The sequence below is a fragment of the Myxocyprinus asiaticus genome, chromosome 32 (assembly GCF_019703515.2).
Source record: "Myxocyprinus asiaticus isolate MX2 ecotype Aquarium Trade chromosome 32, UBuf_Myxa_2, whole genome shotgun sequence".
In the NCBI taxonomy this organism is placed as follows: Eukaryota; Metazoa; Chordata; class Actinopteri; order Cypriniformes; family Catostomidae; genus Myxocyprinus; species Myxocyprinus asiaticus.
In genome coordinates, this window is record NC_059375.1 from 3,833,054 (window position 1) to 3,855,085 (window position 22,032).

Below are 22,032 nucleotides of genomic sequence, written 5' to 3' on the forward strand. Positions count from 1 at the left end.
AAATATTTAATAAATACACAAGGGGTCATTTCTGCTGCCACAAGTTTTTTGTCTAGTGGAAATTGCTTGGAAAGTATTTTCAATATTTCGTACATATTGAACTTCGATCTCTCACTACTTAATTATTCACATCAAATTAAATATGGCATCTTCCCTGACTAAGCCCCATTAAACAATATATTTATTACACTGTAAATGTTACCATTAGAATCAGCAGTAGTGATAATCACACTCTCTCTGGATATGCAAGGAGTGACATTTTATGTCTTATTATAGATAAGTACATTATGTAAACTCACCAATTATGGCAAGCCAAATTAATGTTTAATCGTGCAGGATATGAATGATTGATATCAATAATTAACTTTCACTAGTTAAAATGCTAATTCCTGATGTCAACAATTGAATTACAAGTAGTGAAAATGCTACAAACTACGTCCACATTAATCTGGATAAATCTGAATACGGCATTTTCGTTTTCGAAACACTCTCCATCCACACTGCCGTTTTCAAACGTTTACCATAAGTTGTTCATCCACACTAAAACGTCTGAAAATGCTTAACTCCCCTTACTGTGCATGCTAAAAAACATAAAACAGCCCTGCGTCATTTCCATATTCTATCTGTGTACGCAGTTGTCCTCGTGTTACACTGCCGGACAACAATTCCGAGTAAACTTCCCGTCACATTTGAAGGAATACAATTTGAAGGTTGTACAAAGTAACATTTATCTTCAACAATGCTATCAAAGTGGATAGCAGGCACAACAACCCCACTACAACTTGGGCCGCCATCTTGATTGTTTTGGGTTGAATGGATCACATGACTGCACCACATGACAACAAATACATCATTGTTTTCAAATAACCCTGTTTTCCCTGTCTACAATACAACACAAAGATGGCATTTTCAAATGTATCCACATGGGTGAGCGTTTTCGAAAAGCTCGGCTTTTGCTAGACAAAAAGCCAACTAAAGGCCTTTTCACACCAAATGCGACGCGATTATGAGAGGCGAATCACAGGCGAATGGCCCTTTCCCATTGAAAACTAGACAAATGTTCACCGTTAGCACAGTCATGACTTTACAGTTGGTGGTGCTAATCAACAAGCAATTTTACCTCGGTACGGTAGGTGGCTCAATGCACCTTTGAGCTGGTCCGCCCTCCACCCATCATCGGGTTAGAAGAAATAATCACTTGACAAGTTTGCAAAACAAACAAAAAAGCAAATGATTCTCTAGCGAGCAGATAGAAAAAATGAAACAGATTTCTCTACAAGCTGAAGCAGCGATGACGAGTGTGTTGTTGTTTTCACAACAAGGTGTATATACTTGTGTTCAGTGCATTTGTTTAAAATAACTACGTAATGCACACTCATAATGACGGTTCAAACAAATGTTTGACTGTATCTTTTGTACATCTACTTGTGTTATATTAAATAATTAAACATGATGAAATTTAAACGCTCCAAGAGTGCAAGCAATAAATCAAGTAATTTTTTTTTTATATATATAGTGCTTTTCACAACACATCATTTTGAAGCAGCTTTACAGAAAATTATGCTTTAACAGAAAAACAAGCTGTAATATCTGTAATGTCTGAGAGTAATAGTTATGCGGTTTGATTAAAAAAAAAAAAAAACTTTATTGTAAATTATGCCTTCAAATAAATAAATAAGTAAATATTTGTATTTAGACCCACAGTGAGCAAGATGGCAATCTCACCCAACAAAACCCATCTTCGGTCTGACCCATTATAAGATACTTTTAATACTGCTACTGACAGACGAGGCTGTTAACTAATATTATAGCACAGTAATAATGATTTTGTTTTTGGTATTCAAAGGCACACAGGGTGACCTGCAAGTAACAGCAATAGTATTAATATTATTAATATTTGGCAAAGAAAAAACGTATGATCCTTAAAGTTGTTTATTTAAAAAGTGATACAGAGGCAAAGATGCCACGATATATACAGTTGTGCTCAAAAGTTTGCATACCCTGGCAGAAATTGTGAAATTTTGGCATTGATTTAGAAAATATGACTGATCATGCAAAAAAACTGTCTTGGAGGCACTTCTTTCTGGCAGCTCCACCATGCAGCTCATTTCTGTTCAAGTATCGTCGTATTGTGCTCCTTGAAACGACCACACCGTCTTTTTCCAGAGCAGCCTGTATTTCTCCTAAGGTTACCTGTGAGTTTTTCTTTGTATCCTGAACAATTCTTCTGGCAGCTGTGGCTGAAATCTTTCTTGGTCTACCTGACCTTGGCTTCAAGAGATCCCCGAATTTTCCACTTCTTAATAAGTGATTGAACAGTACTGACTGGCATTTTCAAGGCTTTGGATATCTTTTTATATCCTTTTCCAACTTTATAAAGGTCCATTACTTTGTTACGCAGGTCTTTTGACAGTTCTTTTCTGCTCCCCATGGCTCAGTATCTAGCCTGCTCAGTGCATCCACGTGAGAGCTAACACACTCATTGACTGTTTATACACAGACACTAACTGCAATTTTAAAAGCCACAAGTGTGGGAAATTAACCTTTAATTGCAATTTAAAACTGTGTGTGTCACCTTGTGTGTCTGTAACAAGGCCAAACATTCAAGGGTATATAAACATTTGATCAAGGCCATTTGGGTGATTTCTGTTACCATTATGATTTAAAAAGGAGCCAAACAACTATGTGATAATAAATGGCTTCATATGATCACTATCCTTAAATAGAAGACAAAAGAAATTGCATGATCAGTCATATTTTCAAAATCAATGCCAAAATTTCACAATTTCTGCCAGGGTATGCAAACTTTTAAGCACAACTGTATTAGTGTGGTCGTGGACTTAGAATTATGTTTTCTAGTTTAAATAAAAATTTTGATATCAAGAATGAATGTTTTTACTATTGCAAACGTAGTTACTCATCTAAAACATTTGCACATTCACTAGTAGTAATTCAATTCCTGATATCAAGAATTTGCATTTTAACTAGAGAAAATTAAACTGTTGATATCTGTAGTTCGTATTATGCACAAAGTCAGTTTGGCTTGCCATACACCAATAGGAAGCTAATATGAAACACATCATGGTTTGTGCAAAAACAGTTCATCTAACAAACGAGGACTCGTTTTAAAAAAAAAAATGTATTAACAATTTTTTTTATTGATTCCATGCAGCAAATCAAATAGACATAACAGAAAATGCTAAATCAAACCACATGAAATCATAACTTTTCCCCCTGAACATTAACCCCCCCCTCCCCCCACCCCCACCTGACACAAACAAGCACTCCACTGACAAAGACACACAAATAGACAATAAAAAAAAAAGTCTCTCTCCACTGCCCCTTCCCGAGAGCCTTCCAAAAAGGCTAGATAGCTGCCCCATTTCTTGATGTATATATCCAGGTTGCCTAGCCTTCTATATACCATCTCCTCAAATGCCACCACCCTGCCCAACTCGACCCACCACTCACGAAATGAGGGTGCATCAGACGACCTCCATTCCCTGAGGATTACCCGCCTGCCAATTATCACGCCGGTCAGGACCCAGCTCTCCATATATCCATCACCCATATTCAGGACCACCACATCACCCAAAATACACAGTCTGGGGCAAAATGAAAATTGAGTGTCCACTACGTCACACATGAAGCTCTGAACCCTCAACCAAAATTCTTGGATCTAAACACATCCCCAAAAAACATGGGTTGTGTCCCTGTCTTCTGATTGGCATCGCCAGCAGGTGGGTGTGTCTTTAAGACCAAGCCTACTCAATCTAGAGGGGGTCCAATAGAATCGATGCAAAATCTTAAATTGCATCAGACGCACCTTTGAATCTCTAGATGCAGACTTAACATTTTTTAGAATCCTAGCCCACACTCCCTTAAATCTTTCTCCCATAATCTCTTGAGAGAAGTTGAAGCTCCGTCCCCCAGGCTTTGAATAAACAGAGAGTAATACACTGATGTCTCATGACCTTTTCCAAAAGCAGTAATCACCACTCCCAGAGTATCTGCCGCTTTAGGGGGGTGTATGCTACTCCCAAAAATAGTGCAGAGCAGGTGGCGCAGCTGTAAATACCTAAAGAACTGAGATCTGGGAATCCTAAAATGTTGAACCATATTTTCAAAAGATCTCAACACTCCTCTCTCATATAGGTCACTGAGCGTATTAACCTCCCTAACAATCCACTCTGTCCAGCAGAAAGGGGACTTATTAATACTTTTTAGGTTCCACCCTATGTTTGAGGCAACATTTAAATAAATGTACGAATTAAACACTCTGGACACTTTTGTCCATACCACGTGCAAATGCAAGATAACGGGGTGTGACTTAACTTCTCCGGTTAGTTTAATAGTAAGGCTTTGCAATGGCAAAATAGGGGCAAGAACTTTCTGTGAGCCAAATGTCTGAGACTGAATGCATAATAATAAAACAAAATGTTGGGTAGGCCTAGCCCACCTTTGTCAGTCGGCCTATGCAGCTTACTGAAGTGTAATCTGGGACGTTTGCCATTCCAAATGAAAGACTTCACTATACTATCAAATTGCTTGAAATAAGAGAGGGGGACTGTAACAGGGAGAGATTGTAACAAGTAGTTACATTTTGGATACAATTCATTTTAATAACATTAACCTTCCCAATCATCGATAAGTGTAATGAAGCCCACCTGCCCACATCGCTTGAAAACCTTTTTATTAAAGGGTCAAAATGAACTCTAACTAAATCACACAAATTTGCTGGGAAAAAAATACCCAAATACTTAATGCCCTATTTGGGCCACTGGAAGGCGCCCAGCTGAAAAGCCGTTACTGGGCAGTATGCTGTCAAAGCCAAAGCTTCGGATTTAGACCACAAACGAGAACTCTTAACCTTTCCTACTCCTCTTTGGAGTGTCAGAGATTTTTACTGGTTTTTTGCTTTGCTACTAAATAGTCTTTATGAACCTTGTTCAATAAGTGGTTACACTTTCTGTGACGTCTGCATATACAATGCAAGAATACAAAAGTATTCTTAATGTAGTGAACAGGTATTCGTAATGCCTTATAATATACTTTACAATTGGTTGTATGTTCTCATAAATAATTAAAAACAGCTATAGGTATGGTATAATGTACAGTCATTAGTGCTAAGTAAACTCCAACAGAGTGACCAGGACCTCTGACTGGACTTTGTCATGTTTATTAGACAGCTACCTACCAAGTAAATGAATCAATGGACATTAAATTTGATTTGAAATTATTTTATCACATGAGAAGAAAGAGCATGGAGTAATACAGGAGACAAGAAACTAGTATATAGGAAATCATGGTGACATCAGTCAGTTATACAAAAGATGACCACAGAATGCCACAATTGACCAATCACAATCAAGTATTCCAGACAGCCGTGTAAAAACGTTAGAATACCGTTATAAAAATATTCTATGTATAGCGGAGTCTGGAGGAGTACATTTTGTTGTTTTTTGCGCTATGTCCCTCAAACTTTGATATTATAGTCTAGTGCATACGCAAACATATGCCGTATGCCCACCTTTTACTCTTTGTATTTTGTCCCGGCTGCACAGAGGCCTGGCTCACCCATTCATGAGCTTGGCCAACCTTGACAACCACACCCACCCCTCCAACTGTTTGGCCCACCTGGAGGGTCCCATGACCCACCTTACATCTTAGAGCTGGAGCAGTGCCTGATTTTGCATGTTCTCACCTAAAAAGAGTGATGATACAGATCAAAGGCCACCAGAACACCAAGCTGGCGTTTGACATGTAACTTTTCAAAATACTAAGGCGATACCGCAGCACCGTTGAGTGAAATGCAGATTTTTTACTTTAAAAAGTATACAGAGATTCTCCCTTCAAGCGCAAGCTGCGGGAGGCGGGACTCCGGAGCGCTGACCTGAGGTCATGGGCGAGATAAACAGTCTGATTCAGTTGAACATCCAATCACAACATTTGTATTAATCTTATTTTCTGTTTCAGAAAGGAGGCAGGACATTTTTTGTGTTAGAGTAATAATCTGTATGCAGAAAAAAAATAAAAAATAATAATTCCATATTATGCCCACCTATAAATACACAGTATGTCCACCTCTTTAGTCCACACTACACTTACATGTCTCTTTGGAATACTCGATTCTGACTGGTCAATTGTGCCATCTAGCAGTCTGATTTTTCTGAATAACAACCGCACATCCGGGAATTGAGCGATATCAGACAAGTCATCTGGGTACTGCGAGTCATCTTTCCTACTTCTCTACAAGTATGCTAATAAAATAATTTCAACAACATTTTTCATGTCCATTAATTTATTTATTTGTCAGGTATTCTTGTAATAAGTAGGATAATGAGCATTCAGATGGAACTGATGGATTTGTTTCTTCACAAATAATAACATTTCAATGCAAATCAATATTTCATGTCAATATTTGTAATAAATATTTCATTTATTTATTTATTTGGTAGGTAGCCACGTAATAAGTAATCATGTAATCAAATTTACTCATTCAAAATCCTTGTTATTAGACTTACAACTTCTTCTGTCACCTCAGTATGGTGGTGGTCATGTATAATAGTGAATTTACCCATTTAGTGGATTTCTAGTTAATTAAACTGATGTTAAAACACTTCTTGATCTTCCCTCCTGACTTCCAAGGCTTTTCTTTCTCAAATGTAATGATATATAGTCTTCTGTATCATTGTTTAATAAGGTGGTTATATTGCACTGAAACAAAAAATTCATACTGAGTATTTTTGTCTTGTTTTCCAGTAAAAATATATCTAAATATCCTTAAAACAATATACATTTACTTCAGAAGCTTTATTACAGAAGATATTTTGTCTTGTTTTCACATAAATTGAACAAAATGTTGTAAAGTTTATGCTTATAACAAGAAAAAAAATTATTTGCCAAAGGGGTAAGGAAAAAAGAATTTGATTTAAAGGGAAAACGTTTATTTTTCTTACCCCGTGGTTTTAAATAGAAACCCCACCAAATTTTGTTAGATTTCTCTGAAAACAAGAATTAATCTCTTATACCATTTTGCTTCTCAAGTAGTTTATTCTTCTTGTTTTAAGGATGTTTAGATATTTTTCCAGAAAATAAGAAAAAGAATACTCTGATTTCCTTTTTTTTTTTTTTTTTTTTTTTTTTTTGCAGTATGTTTGCTACAGAGCCCCTAAGTTTAAGAGGACAGGGTGGGAATTTTTTTCTGAAATAGTTTTGCGTTCCCTTGTAATACGTTTTTCATTCCCTCACAATAAATTAACCATGGTTTTACTACAGTAACCATATTTTAACCATGATATTTGTAGTGAAACCATAGTGATATTACAGGAAATTTTAAACTATGGTAATAAAAATCATAATTTTGTGGGTATCATGGTTTTACTGTGAAAATACCATAGTTTAACTATGGTTTTACTATAGTAATATTATGCTAACACTTTAGAAATATAGCTGCAAGCAGCGATGATGGGCCCAAGCACCATGGGTCCATTTCCACCCGGTGGCTTTAGGAAAAGAATGCACAATAGACATGCATTTGGTTGAGTAAACAATTAAGACACCATGTCTTACCTTCTGCTCAGACATAATGGTTAACAACTTTGGTGTGTGTGGCAAATGTAATAAATGTGTAATTATGGCAAGTGTGAACCCTTGAACAGTCCAAAAAAGAAAATATCATGTAGGATATCAATCCCCTTACTTTATTAAATTTGACACAAGTCTGAGTAAATTTGAAGTGACGGGTGAATATAGGGGTTGCTATTCAAAGTGTCACATCTATTGTTGCCAGCTGAAGGCCCTATGATCATAACCCACTATAGCCACATTCATGTCATAAGCATGATTAAACATATTATTATTATTATTCAAATACACACTGGCCACAAATCATATGCCACAAATCCAGATTGAGTACAATGCCATGTAACACTAACAGGGAAACTCTATTTAAATATCAAATACACTTTGATTATTGTGCACCAGCAGTGTCTGGACATTATTCTAAAAACTTTTGAAGAGTTTAATATAAAAATAACAGGACTATAACAAAGTCTGTTGTAAGTGCCACACTTCCTGCTGCCAGTTGGTGGCACTATGACCATGACCCACAATAGCCATGTCCATGTGATCAGCCCCCAAGACCAAACATACAGATAAATTGTGATCTAAATCAAACAATGCACAATGAAGATATGAGACATTTCCTGCTTCCCATTTTTGCCATTAATTTATTGCCTCACCATGGCAACACCATTCAATATATAAAAAATCTGTTCACAATTTAGCATCTTCTATGTCTTGGCATAATATTGCCTAAATTTGGTGACAATCACATGAATCCCCTAGATGGAGTATTCAAAAGTTCAGGGCCTGCAATTTTCAAAAAATGCACATTCAATCCAAAATGTCCAACTTCCTGTTGGGCGGAGCTAATTACTGTAATTTTGAAAGTTGTCCAGCTTGATGAGAACAATATATGTAGCAAGTTTGGTACCGTACAAGAAACTGATCCCACCACTTTTGACAAAAGGTGGCGCTACAGAGCTCCCCAGCCACGTCCATGTGTTAACTTTTGCCCAGGCCTAATGGCCGACAACTCTGATTTGTGTGCAAAGTATCATGAAAATTCAAGCATGCCAAGTTCCTCAAAAACGTGAATATACATAAAAAGGAATAATGACGTTTAATGTGTTGTCATGGCAACACTATTTATGATATCAAAAATCCCTTCAGAATTTTAAATCTGCACTCTTGACATTATTCTAAAAAATGTTTAAGCAATTGAAGTAAACATAAGAGGGATATTTCAAAGTCTGTTAAACGTGCCACACTTCCTTCCGCCAGTTGGTGGCACTACAACCATGACCCACAAAAGCCACATCAATGTGATTAGCCCACAAGGCCAAACATACTGTTCAATTTTGATGTAAAGCACACGATGCACGCAGAAGATATGAGACATTTCCTGTGTCCCATTTTTTACATTATTTCATCGTCATGGAAAGACCATTCGATGTATTACAAATCAGTTCGCAATTTAGCATCATCAATGTCTTGGCATGATGTCGCCCACATTTGGTACCTGTAAAATGAAATCCCTAGGAGAAGCATGTATTTTTCAAACAATCCAAAATGGCTGACTTACTGTTGGGTGGAGCTTATGACTGTCAGTGTGAAAGTTGTCTGGCTTGATGAGCTCTATATATGTACAAAGTTTGGTGACTGTAGCTCAAAAGGGATGTGCTACAGAGCCCCCCGAACATTCCCATTTTCTAGGTGGCGCTTCAGAGCCCCCCCACCCACCTTCCTGCAACTTAATGGCTGACGACTCTGATGTGTGTGCAAAGAGTTTTCACGCATGTTAAATACCCCAAAAGTACCGAAAACCTTGAAATGAAGAAGAATCCTTAGAAGAACAATAGGGTCTCCGCACTTTCAGTGCTTGGGCCCTAATAAGGTTAAATTAGTTAACATTAGTTAACAACATTAGTTAACATGAACTAACAATGAATAATACTTTTACAGCATTTATTAAACTTGGTTAATGTTAATTTCAACATGATTTCTAAAATCAAAAGTTGTATATTTTAACATTAGTTATTGTACAATCAACTAACATTAACAATGAAAATTTCTTTATTAACTAACATTAACAAAGATTAATAAATTCCATAAAAAATTTTTTATTCATTGTTAATGATATCTAATGCATTTACTAACAAATGTAACCTTATAATAAAGTGCTGCAATATTTTAGACAGTAGTAACCATAGATTTTGGTGTAAAACATGTTTTTTGTATAGTAAAATTGTTGTAACCATGATTATTTTAGGCTAATCATTTTTTTGAGGTCATGATGTCATGTGCAAGCACATGGAATCTGTTCAAACAGGAGGATCCCACATTTGGAATCTGTTCATTTGTACAGAACAGAGTGTAAATCAAGGGATTTTGGGTTATTTTGGTCAGCAGCTGTCACTCGTTATGTTCTTGCAGTGACCCTCAAACTCTCTCTCTCTCTCTCTCTCTCTCTCTCTCTCTCTCTCTCTCTCTCTCTCTCTCTGTCTCTCTGTCTCTTTTCTCACCTCTTCTCCAATAATTAAAAAACTCCAGTTCCATTAAGTTACAACTGTGTAATTGGTTTTCTCTACCCAAAAATACTGATCAAGAAAAATATTTTTTGTCGTATGGTTTTGAAAGAATTTGATGCTTGAGTTCATGTTGAGATCTTTGACTTTTAATTACAGACTTGGGTAGCTTGGCAGATCTGAGTATCAGTTTCCACAACCCTGTATTTCAGTGTTGGTCTCATGATGAATGAGCAGCTATGAGTCACATATATGGTGTTGAGTGGGTGGGCTGCAGAACACTGGTTTGGTCTATGCTGAGTGTCCAACACGCCCAATATAGAGCTTTAGTGCTTAAAAAGTCTGTTTAGTCATCAAACACACCACACACATCACTTACTGTACATAACATACTTACATTTATTCATTTAGCAGATGCTTTTATCCAAAGTGATTTATCAAGGATTTTACATAACAATTGATTATAAAGTAGTTTTTAAGCTAATCATTTTAATATATAAAAAATACTGCTACAGGAAAATGTACAGGACAAAATACTGCTTACATATATTTAAAAAGATATTTATATGAATGCATTTTGAATATAGTTACTTATTTTCAATAGTTATATATTTTTTGGCCATTGTATATACATTCTAAAATCAAAATATAGAAATGTCATTCTGTATATAAATGCATATGTTGCTTTTAGCTACATACTATGTTGATTTACCCATCTGGCCAAAATGTATTTGAAATATATTGTAAATGTATGTTTTAAATGGTACTTATGTATTTACAGCAATATATTTCAAAGAAAAAATATGTATACACTCAAAAAAAGTTTTTTATTATTTAAGAAAATTAAATACATTTTTTTAAGCTTTATTAATTTAATTTAGTTAAAGATTGCACAATTCAATTAGATGGAAATTTGTTATGAAATTGAAAATCTTAAAATTATTCTTAAATGTGCAAATATGCATTTATATACCAGAATGATGAAGCCGTTCAGAAGTTATGATGTTACATTTATATGATGTTAAAATGATCTCATAATTTAAATAGAGATGATATTAGATATTTATCTGAATCATGGTTGCTCTTAAAATTTTTCCGTTAATGTGAAGTGGTCTTTGTTACAGCCAGCGTTGACTCGTAAAACTATTATTGATATTTTACTTACACTTGAAAAAAGGAATTTTTGCTCCTTGTTGAATTTATTCAAAATGAGCTAATGTACACAATTCTTTAACTTTTTGTCACAACGTAATTTCATTGTGTCCAATCAATTTAAATTTGTAAAATGGAAGTTCACTTAATCCATTTGCATTGGGAAAACTTACATAATTTTCGTTGGCCATAACCAGATGCAAATGTGATGTCCACTTCCCAGCATTCACCATGGCATGAGTAAAAACGGCAAATTAATGTCTTAATATTTGCTATTTTTTGCAGTATTTGCACTGGTGTTGTTGTCCCTCTGGGTTTTGTGTCATGTGAGTGCATTTATTCCCAAATATATGATTGTTGATTGTCACAGTCATTATAGTTTGTGTGTTGATATTAAGGACCTCACATGCCTGGCTGGAAAGCTTGAATTAAAACTCATCGGCAAGAAATTGTCATCTATTGCTGCGACTACAGGCTTACAGCTTATTACACTTACAACATACATTTGACAAAAAAAAAAAAGTGGTATAAATTAAGTCACCTCATTGTAATGACAATGATGACTTTGACACATTTTTATCCAGTAGTTGTGACAAAATGAATTTAAGTTATTGCAACAAGACTTGATCAACTTAATTCAAATAAATGTAACTTAATTCCATGGAAAAGTTTTACTTAATTTTATTAAGTTCATTGAATGTGTACTATAGAAATAGGTGCTGAATATTAACTTTGGTTGATCCTGTGATATTGTTTGAATCTATACTGTAAGTGTGTCACGTTGCCCAATGATGCCATTGGTTGTTTTGAAATGTTATCTTCTGGAGAACATACAGTATCCACATAACTACAAACATTTGAATAAAGCTACAAATGGTAAACATACAAAGTAGTTGAATGTAACTTTGAGATGAGAAGAAACAGAGTGCTACAGTCAAGCCAGCAACACTGTCCTTGGCTTTGCCATATTTGTCCACATGGTAAACCAAACTATGGCCAAAATTACTGGACAGAATTCACCTCATTCCAAGTCATCCAAATCCTATTTTCCTCAGGAGTGAAAGGTGACACCCCAAACTCTCAATACTTCTGTCTTCTCACCAGCACTCTCTTTGCCTGCCAAACCTGATGTTCGGGCTAAAGTTAGCACACAAAGCTCTGTATATAAGACCCCACAAGTGCACTACAAACATGTTAGTCACATCGGCGTAGTGTACAGTTCTCCTCCTTTGACCAACCCCAAAAAACATTGAGAGATGGTAAGTGTTTCTTAGGAGACTTTACTCAAAAAATATAAACTCCATTCTTCTAAGCTGATAGATAGATAGATAGATAGATAGATAGATAGATAGATAGATAGGATAAGACAGACAGATATATAGATAGATAGATAGATAGATAGATAGATAGATAGATAGATAGATAGATAGATAGATAGATAGTAAAATAGAATTGTTGTCAGATACATAGATTGCTACTACGCTAACTAACATGCCACAATGTTCATAGATAGAAATTTGGCAAGGGAAAGAAGTTGAGGTGTACTAGACATGTTTCCTTGAGAGCATCTAGAGAGCTCAGAGTATCAGTTCTCCAACGTCCAACCATCAAACCGCAACTCCATACAACACAAAATGTTTTCTTTCCTTCGTTGGTCATTGGTAATTTGCAAAAGAAACAATGGATTTTCTTTTGAAAAACTGGTTGAAATTGTATTTGATGATGTTTATATAGCTGTGGAATATTGAGTAGCAAAATATTAAAGTCAGTGTTTTGTTATTATTATTTTTAAGGTAATCCATTAAGCTCAGTAAAAGCATGCATACAATAATTCACCTCATTTTTGGATGTTGTTATTGGTGTGTGTTTACTCCATGTTTATGTGTTTGTCTCTAGGCACCCAAGAAAGCCAAGAGGAGGCAGCAGGCGGAGGGCGGCAGCTCCAACTTGTTCTCCATGTTTGAGCAGAGCCAAATCCAGGAGTACAAGGAGGTTTGCTGCTTTCACATTCTACATCACTTTAAACACATGTTATTACATTTCTGGAACATTTTGAAAAATGCACTTTTTGCTTTTGGTAATGTAAATTCAGTACATTTACATTTATTCGTTTAGCAGACACTTTTATCCAAAGCAACTTACAGTGCTTTCAGGCCCATTTTTTTATCAGCATATGTATTGTATATCCAGGTAATTGTACAGATGACCTTGGCATTTCTAGCACCATATTCTACCATTTGAGCTACATGAATAGGCAAAGTGTAGGACATAGTATTAAGAATATTCAGTACAGTCAATACAAGTTGTGATCAATGTACAGCATTTGTGGCATTATGTTGATTATGACAAAAAAAAAAAAAAAAATTTTTTTAAAAGAAGCAAAAATCTGTTACATGTAGTGAGGCAGTTAAAATGGAAGTGAATGGGGCCAGTTTTTGGAGGGTTGTTAAATGTTAAGCTTGTAATTTTATAAAAGCATTTACAGTAATTCTTCTGTTAAAACTCATGGATTATTTGAGCTGTAAAGTTGCTACTAAATTACTGGGATTACAGGGTTTACGATGTTACGTCGTCATGGCAACGCATTTGTGAAACTGGATATAACTTCACACAGAAAATGTTAGTAATTGATTTATCACACTAAAATCATTAATACATATTTTGTTTACATCTTGTGTCCATACTTTTGAAACAGTGAGTATTTTAAAGTTTATGGATTGGCCCTCATTCACTTCCATTGTGAGTGTCTCACTGTAACACAGATTTGTGCTTTTTTTAAAGAAATGAAGGGACAAGTTGACAAGTTGTTTGTGGTAATCAACATTATGCCACAAATGCTGTCGATTGAGCTGAACTTGTATTGAATATTCCTTTAAGGAATGGTAAAATTTGGCTGTGCTGGCTGTGCACTTTGTGTACTTTGCAATTAAAATTTGCTTCCTTTATACATTTTGAAATGCTAAATGACGGTCATTAAATGACGGGGGATGGATTCCAGTTACTCTTTAATATCAATTTTGAGAATTTTGTCATGGTCAAGAGTAAAATGATTATTAGTAGTAGTAGTAGTAATAGTAGCAGTAGCAGTATTATTATCATTTAACAATCGTTGGAGAAGTTTGTCTAAAAAAGGGTAGTTTTTACTATTCTTCATAAGAATTTGAATGAGCATTAAAAACATTTAAAAAACTCAGGTTTCAGGTATGTTTTCAGATAATGCAACTGGAATACTCAACAAAATGTTATTAAACCAGTGATAGCAGGTAGTCTACAAGTTTGACAGTTTTTAAATAAACTTGAGCATTATCAAGAAATGAGAAAACTATTTTTTGAAAAATAAAAGGAACTGAGAATTAAATTGGCTGCCGATTTTCTTGAAAGATGCCAAACACTTTCAACATCTTTTATTGATAATTCAGTAACACTGTACAACAATGTTGTATTTGATAACAATAGTATGTGTTTTTCAGGTATCATGAACTAACAATTATCAATGTTTTTAACAGCATGTATTACTCTAAGATAATGTTAATTTATAAAAATAAATTTGTTCATTGTTAGTTCATAATGCATAAACTAATGTTAATAAATACACATTTTTAATTTAAAAAACATATTAGTTTATGATGAAATTAACATCAACCAAGATTATTAAGTGCTGTAAATGTATTGTTCATTTTTAGTTTATGTTTACTACTGTAATTAACAAACGTTAACGAATATAACCTAATTGTACAGTGTTACCGATAATTCTGGAATTATCATATAGAAATTGTCATTTACACAGCTATTATAAGTCGAATGTAGGGTAGTGGTATGAAGGGGGTCAGAAGGGTTAGTTGGGGGTTGTAAACGTAACCAAACCCCTCTTTAAATATCCCCAAAATCTTGTCAGACATTCTGTGACCATTTTCACACCTTAGAAACACAAGTGGCCAGCAGCTGCCAAGACACTTCTGGCTCTCAGATGTCGTCTCCAGTTTCTTGGGCATTCTGCAGAAGAATTTAAGACGTGATGCCAGAAACAAAAACACATTTCAGAACTATGAAAGATTAGCTTGTCTTTATTTGCGCAGAGATGTCTTGTGTATCTTTTGGGACTTCCGATACAATTAACAGTCACTTAAAATACAGTAAGTCACACTTACAGCTGAGAAACATTTAGCGAATGATGAATTATGTGTCTAGTTACCCATTCGTCAATAATACATTGATGTTCATAACTACACTCCGCACCCCATTCAAATAAGGATGATTGATGTCTGCTCTGCACGTCAAGCAACATGAATTGGCATTAACATTCTTTCTCTTTCTGAAACAAACAGGCTTTCACAATCATTGACCAGAACAGGGATGGTATCATCAGCAAGGACGATCTGAGAGACGTGCTGGCCACCATGGGTCAGCTGAATGTGAAGAATGAGGAGCTGGAAGCCATGGTCAAAGAGGCCAGCGGCCCCATCAACTTCACCGTCTTCCTCACCATGTTTGGAGAAAAGCTGAAGGGTGCGTTGAACTTAATTTACTCTTGCGATCACACATATTTCTGTTTATATGTAGCATTAATCATATCAAACGTTTACAATATGAACATTGAAAGATCTCCCCAAACTCTTCTTTCAGGTGCTGATCCTGAGGACGTCATCGTAAGTGCTTTCAAAGTCCTGGATCCTGAGTGTACCGGCACCATCAAGAAGGAATTGTAAGTGTCTTGTGTCCAGTTGCAAAAGACCCCTTAAGTTAAGAAAACCCCAAAATAAATAATTGTAAGGATATTCTGAATGAGTAATGAGTTGCATGAAAACACCTCAGGGTCCAGCTAATGCCATCACTAAGTATTTCCAATTTGCTGCTCAAGTATTCCCTTATGTGCAGGTATGCGTTGCAACAAAGTCTTTACCAAGGTACTTGTAAAGACCTTGTACTAATGTAAGGGACCATAATAGGTAATTAGTCAATATTAAATGCTTTGGGTTCGTTGAGGAAGGAGCTTTTAAAGAATGTACTGGATAAGTAATGCAAAATTGTAGAGAAATTATCGATTGTTAATTATAATAGGAGCAATCTAGTTTTGTAGCATTGCACTGTGTTATTACAGAAACTATAATTAAATGCTCACAATAAATGCTAAGGCATCCCTTGTTTCACGGGAATGTTTTGGTGTTCAGAGATACCCTTAGGTCCTGCCACTTGTGTGGTTTCATGCAACCAAGTACATGATTATAAAACCTATTGCATCTAATGGTAACATTTAAAGGGGTTCATTAATGACTAATAATTCATTTACAAACGCATTATAAATAACTGATATGCAGTTATAACAACACTTTCATGCAATACCTGCCAAAAAGTGAGCCTTTATACCACACATATTATAAATGCTTAATAACACTTATTCATTAGTAGTAACCTATGAAAATCTACACAGTTTTATCTGTGGACACAGATAAAGCATTTATTAAGGAGTTGCCAACATTAGAAACCTACATTATGTACACAAAGTTCAGTATGGTTTCATGGTCATCAGGCTTTATTAAATTATATGTGATGTGAATGAACATGAAGACCTGAAAAGTGTTTAGGTAACTAGGACTAGGTAAAACCATTCTTTTGACATCAATGTGACAAGGAAAGTGATAACACAAGTGAGTCAAGACATTACAGTTATCAATATATAAACACAAAGCAGACTGTAGCAAAATGACATAATCCCTCCTTTTAATCTAACTATAATAGTCTATTTTTGCTGCATTTTGACATAAACCATGAATTAGGGCATTTTATGTTTTAGATTAATATAAATATGAATAAGTGTATTTATTAAGCATTTATAACATGTAAGTTAAAATGCTCACTATTTGGCAAGTATTTCATGAAAGTTGCCCTTATTATTTGTGTTGTTATAAAAGCATATCAGGGAATTATAATACATATATAAATGCTTTATTAGCCATTAATGCCATTAATTAACCATTAATTAACCCTTTAACAAAAGGAACATTTATGTAAATTGTTACTCACCTAACTTATCTTTTATTGGTTTGATCAATATTGATTTACATATCAGCCTCCTCATAAAATTCCCTCACACAATGCCACTTCCTGACAGAACTTTAAACTTTAAAGCGGTCATGAAATGCTATTTTGTATAGTTTTATTATCTTCTCTGAGGTCCACTGATAATGTTAGTAACGTTTGTTTGCATTAAAACATTCATAATTTAATAATATATTATAATTTTCCACCCCGTCACTGGCCCTCTGTCTGAAACGCTCTGTTTTGGCCTTAGCACCTCCTTAAAACTTCAACGTAAACATGCACTGTTATGATTGGCTATCATCGTGCAGCCCCTCAAATTCAGCCATTTTTTTAAAGTCTGACAAGAATGAACAACTCCACAACATTATAAAACTAAATTTCAGGGCTTACACATAATGCACATCCAACATGTTGCATCTGAATATATTAAACTGTTCACTCAAGCACAACTGTTAACAGTCACACCCTGTCTACACCGGACGTGAGAGTCATTTCACTTCAAAAGCAATAGAACCCATTATAATCAATGATGCTGTCTACCATGTCCATTGCGGCGCGTCACATCATGTTGTGCACACAGTAAACAGATGTCCCGTTCCATCTTGCACTGCACACGCTGGTGTTACTACAGCCATTAACACAAATAAATGGTTTAGAAAGTTTGTGTCGACACGCCCGGTGTAGACAGCCTCAAACCGTTGCATCGCATCACGTCACGTCACGTCACGTCAACGGACACGCCTGGTGTAAACAGGATGTCAGCACCATAAACTATCAAACAGTCATGACATTTTATATATTCATGAATGGAACTGTTTACTTACTGTTTTGCATCGAATCCAAGTGTTTTTAACTGCCCCATCCTTCAATAACAGTTCCTTTGCAAAGCTTGAATTGTTTAATGACTGTTCACAAGCAATCCATATTTACAGTATGAGCCGAAGAAACATGCAATCCACGCTGAAATACGCTGAAAACACACACATCCAGTTTCCAGTTTCATCCTGCACTGAAATGCACATCACCAGAAACGCATCTAAACACTCAAAGACGTCCATCCAGCGCATGTTTTCATACACCAACCGTAAAAATAGTGCAGAACGCATCCATGATGCATTTGTGATCAATACATCAAGAGGCAGCAGCTGAATGACAGAGAATCGCTTCTCCTCTTAAGAGTTGTAACGACACCGCGTCTTTTAAAATAAAAATAATTGAAAATCGTCCAGAGGGGTCCCTTTTGGTGTTCAGGAATAGTGAGGTCACACTAGGTCCTGCTGTCTCGCTCTTGGAGTATGAACTGAAGCACCAATGGGCGGGGCCAAGGGTGTGTTGATTTTAAGTAGGCGTACATTTTTTTGAGCTGTAGAGGTGGTCATGAATTAATGTTCCCCAAATGACATAGGGTAGTCGCGGAAGTAGAGAACGAGGCGTTTTTGCAGCTTGGTTTCAACAAATGCTTTTATTGCATTGGGGGATTAAGTTTTGAGTTCTGAAATGTACATTATGCTTTTATAATAGAAAGACCTCTTATATGTCAAAATATCAAGGAAAATTTGATTCCTCATGACATGACCCCTTTAATAAAGCTATATGAAACTTTTGGTAATGGGCCATTTTTATTTACTTATTTATTTTAAATATTTTCTAGCCTTCAGGAGCTCCTGAGCACCCAGTGCGACAGGTTTACCGCCGACGAGGTTAGTTTTTTGTTGAATTATTCTAATTTTGTTATTTTATGGACCAAAGAATTTACGATCCTCTGATTATTTTTTTTGTTCCTCTAGATGACCAACCTCTGGGCTGCCTTCCCTCCAGATGTGGCTGGCAACATAGACTACAAGAACATCTGCTATGTCATCACACACGGAGAGGAGAAAGAGGAATAAAATGACTCTGTCAACCGTCATCCATCACTCTCTACCTCATTACCATGTCAACTTCTGCCATTACCGTCACTCCACGGCACACCCACATTCTCTGTCTTCCCATTGTCCATCTGTTCTCTTCTCAAAGAAAGACTTAAATGTTAAACTGGAGGACTGTTGGTGTTTGGGTAGTCTGAATGTGAGTCGCATGGAGCACATGGGATTATTTTCAATAATCTAAAATAATCGAATCACAGTCAGTCAGTTCTGTCCGCCAGTATTTCCAGTAATAAATTTAAAATAAGTATGGGAGATATTAAAAGAGAAGTTACACCTCTATAATAGAGCATCACTTTTTCTCTTCATACCTCCCACTCATTTTCTTGGAGAGAAAAATTTAAGGAAGGAGGAAAGATATTGAGAATAGGGAGAAGACACAGAGGAAGACAAGTGGAGGATGAGAAAAAGAAACAAAATAAAATGTCTTTTTTTTTTACTTTTCCTGGCTTATTCCTCTTCCATTCCGAGGTCCTCATTTCGTTCAGTTTTCTTCCTTGCTTTTGATTCATGTCTTTGTCCCAAACCACCTGTAACTCCAAAGTCAAATAAAAATCTTTTGTACTCCTTGTGTCTGTACTTGTCAATAGGTAATAAGTAAGGAGGTCTATAATACCTGGAAAGATCTGTTAGCATTCACATTCATCTCAATGGCATTTGTTTGGCTGGCACTAGGTAAGTTGGGACACCACTCAGAGTAGCACCATTCTTTTGACATCAGCGTGATGAGGAAAGTGACAACACAAGTGAGTCAAGACATTAGAGTAATGAATGTAAACACATTGACATAATGCATCCTTTTAATCTCACTATAATAATCCATTTTTGCTGCATTGTGACATAAATCATGAATGAACATGGTACAATGACGTAACATTGGGCATTTTATGTTTTTTAATTAAAGTATAAATAAGTGTATTTATTAAGCATTTATAACATGTGAGTTACAGTGCTCACTATTTGGCAATTATTGCAAGAAAATTGTCCTTTTTATTAAAGTTATATAATCAATGATTTATAATGCATTTGTAAGTGACTCATAAGTCCTTAAAGAACCTTTGTGTGTGTGTGTGTGTGTGTGTGTGTGTGTGTGTGTGTGTGTGTGTGTGCGTGTGTGTGTGAGTGTGTGTGGGCAGGTTTAGGTGGTTTACGAGGACTTTTTTTAGGTTACAAACTGGTAATTACAAGGGTATGATGCTATAAATGTGGTTTATGAGGAAATTTCTAGAGTCCCCATAATTCAAATCATTTTTTGAACATACTAAACTATGTTTTTTTTTTTTTTTTTTTTTTTTTTTGAATATGTAAAAATGCAGAAAGTTTTTTTGTGAGGGTTAGGTTTAGGGGATATAATCTATAGTTCATACAGTATAAAAATCATTATGTCTATGGAGAGTCCTCATAATGATAGCTGCACCAACATGTGTGTTTGTGAGTGTGTGTGTGTGTGTGTGTGTGTGTGTGTGTGTGTGTGTGTGTGTGTGTGTGCAAAAAACATGTCAGTTGTAAATGTTTAATTATATTATAGTTGATTTTTTTTTTTTACCAGTGCCCGATTTTTGAAGTCTCTTAAAAGTGAGAAGTGTACTTTTTATATGGAATATTTTAATATAATATAATATAATATAATATAATATAATATAATATAACATGGGACTGTGAACTTGTGGTGCCATCAACCAATCAGCATTTTGATGTTAGACATTTAGTAGCCTGCTCACATAAGTTTAATTATTATGTGACACAATATATATTTTAACCCTCCTGTTGTGTTCAGAATCTGCATACACCTTTTGCATTTGTGGGTCAGTTTTGACCCAGTGGAATTCAAGCTTATAAAACATTCATAACCCGATGGTTTTCATCTAAAACTATATAGTAAGTCATTAAAAAGTTCTTAACTGTGAAAAGATTGATATTTTTGGCATGTTAACTGACAAATATAAAAGTTATTAATAATTGTCATTTTTTTAATTTATTTTTTAATAATAAAATGTAGAAATTCTTTGACATTTCAAAATATATGAATGAATTTCCTGTTACTCATAACTGCTCAATACAACTTGGTCAAAATTTATGAAATCAACATATTCTTTTTCAAATAAACTTCATCAAAACAACTGTACAGTTCAAGTATACAACATTAATACTTCTTTACTATGTTTTTAAGCAAAATATATTCTATTTACATGCATGAACTGCTGAATGTTGATGTGTGAGTTTGCTGTAAGCTGGTTCTGCATCAGATGTCTGCAGAGTAAAATGTGGAAAATTTCCTCTTTCTAGGCCTATTTACACTAATGTGTGCATTAACTTTTGACCTTGTCACACCCCCTTTAGACAGTAGTACCTTTGATTTAGTTCATTTGTCCCAGTGAGAGACAAAAAAGTGTGTGAGAGAGTATGGAAAGAGGCTAAATGTAAGTGTTTATAAGAAAAAAATCTAATTCATAAATCTACAAAAAATAGCTCAAACAATTTTATACAAAAAATCTAAAAAAATAAATAAAATAAAAAATAAATAAAAAAGTGTATTTTTGACAAAGTCACAAAGTTTGGTTCCCGTCCTAAAACTTAAGTGGTATTTTAAAAATATTATATATCTCTCCCGGGTCAAAAATGACCCAAATGCAATAGGAGGGTAAATATTTTAACAAGGAAGGTCTGCTGCATTATTTGTAAATAAAGAAATTTATTATTTTCTTTGGTACATTCATAATATACTAAGAAATATAATAGTATTTCTTGGATGTTTGATAAATGATACAGCACAAGCACTGATCTATAACATATCTTTGGCTTTACAAATTACAAAAGTCTTTAAA

The 22,032-nt window shown here is 35.1% G+C and overlaps 1 protein-coding gene across 1 annotated transcript; it reads left to right on the forward strand.

The window, feature by feature from the left end:
* Window positions 1-12,499: 12,499 nt before the first annotated feature.
* LOC127423023 (myosin regulatory light chain 2, skeletal muscle-like) lies at window positions 12,500-20,666 on the forward strand. The gene is made up of 6 exons (XM_051667000.1): window positions 12,500-12,508; window positions 13,140-13,235; window positions 15,569-15,749; window positions 15,867-15,945; window positions 18,934-18,982; window positions 19,070-20,666. The coding sequence occupies exons 1-6, from the start codon at window positions 12,500-12,502 to the stop codon at window positions 19,169-19,171; spliced, it is 516 nt and encodes a 171-aa protein (XP_051522960.1). The 3' UTR covers window positions 19,172-20,666.
* The last annotated feature ends 1,366 nt before the right edge of the window (window positions 20,667-22,032 follow it).

Coding starts and splice junctions, on each gene's coding strand:
- LOC127423023 (XM_051667000.1), top strand. Junction 13,236..15,568: donor AAATCCAGGAGTACAAGGAG/GTTTGCTGCTTT, acceptor TGAAACAAACAG/GCTTTCACAATCATTGACCA. Junction 15,750..15,866: donor GTTTGGAGAAAAGCTGAAGG/GTGCGTTGAACT, acceptor CTCTTCTTTCAG/GTGCTGATCCTGAGGACGTC.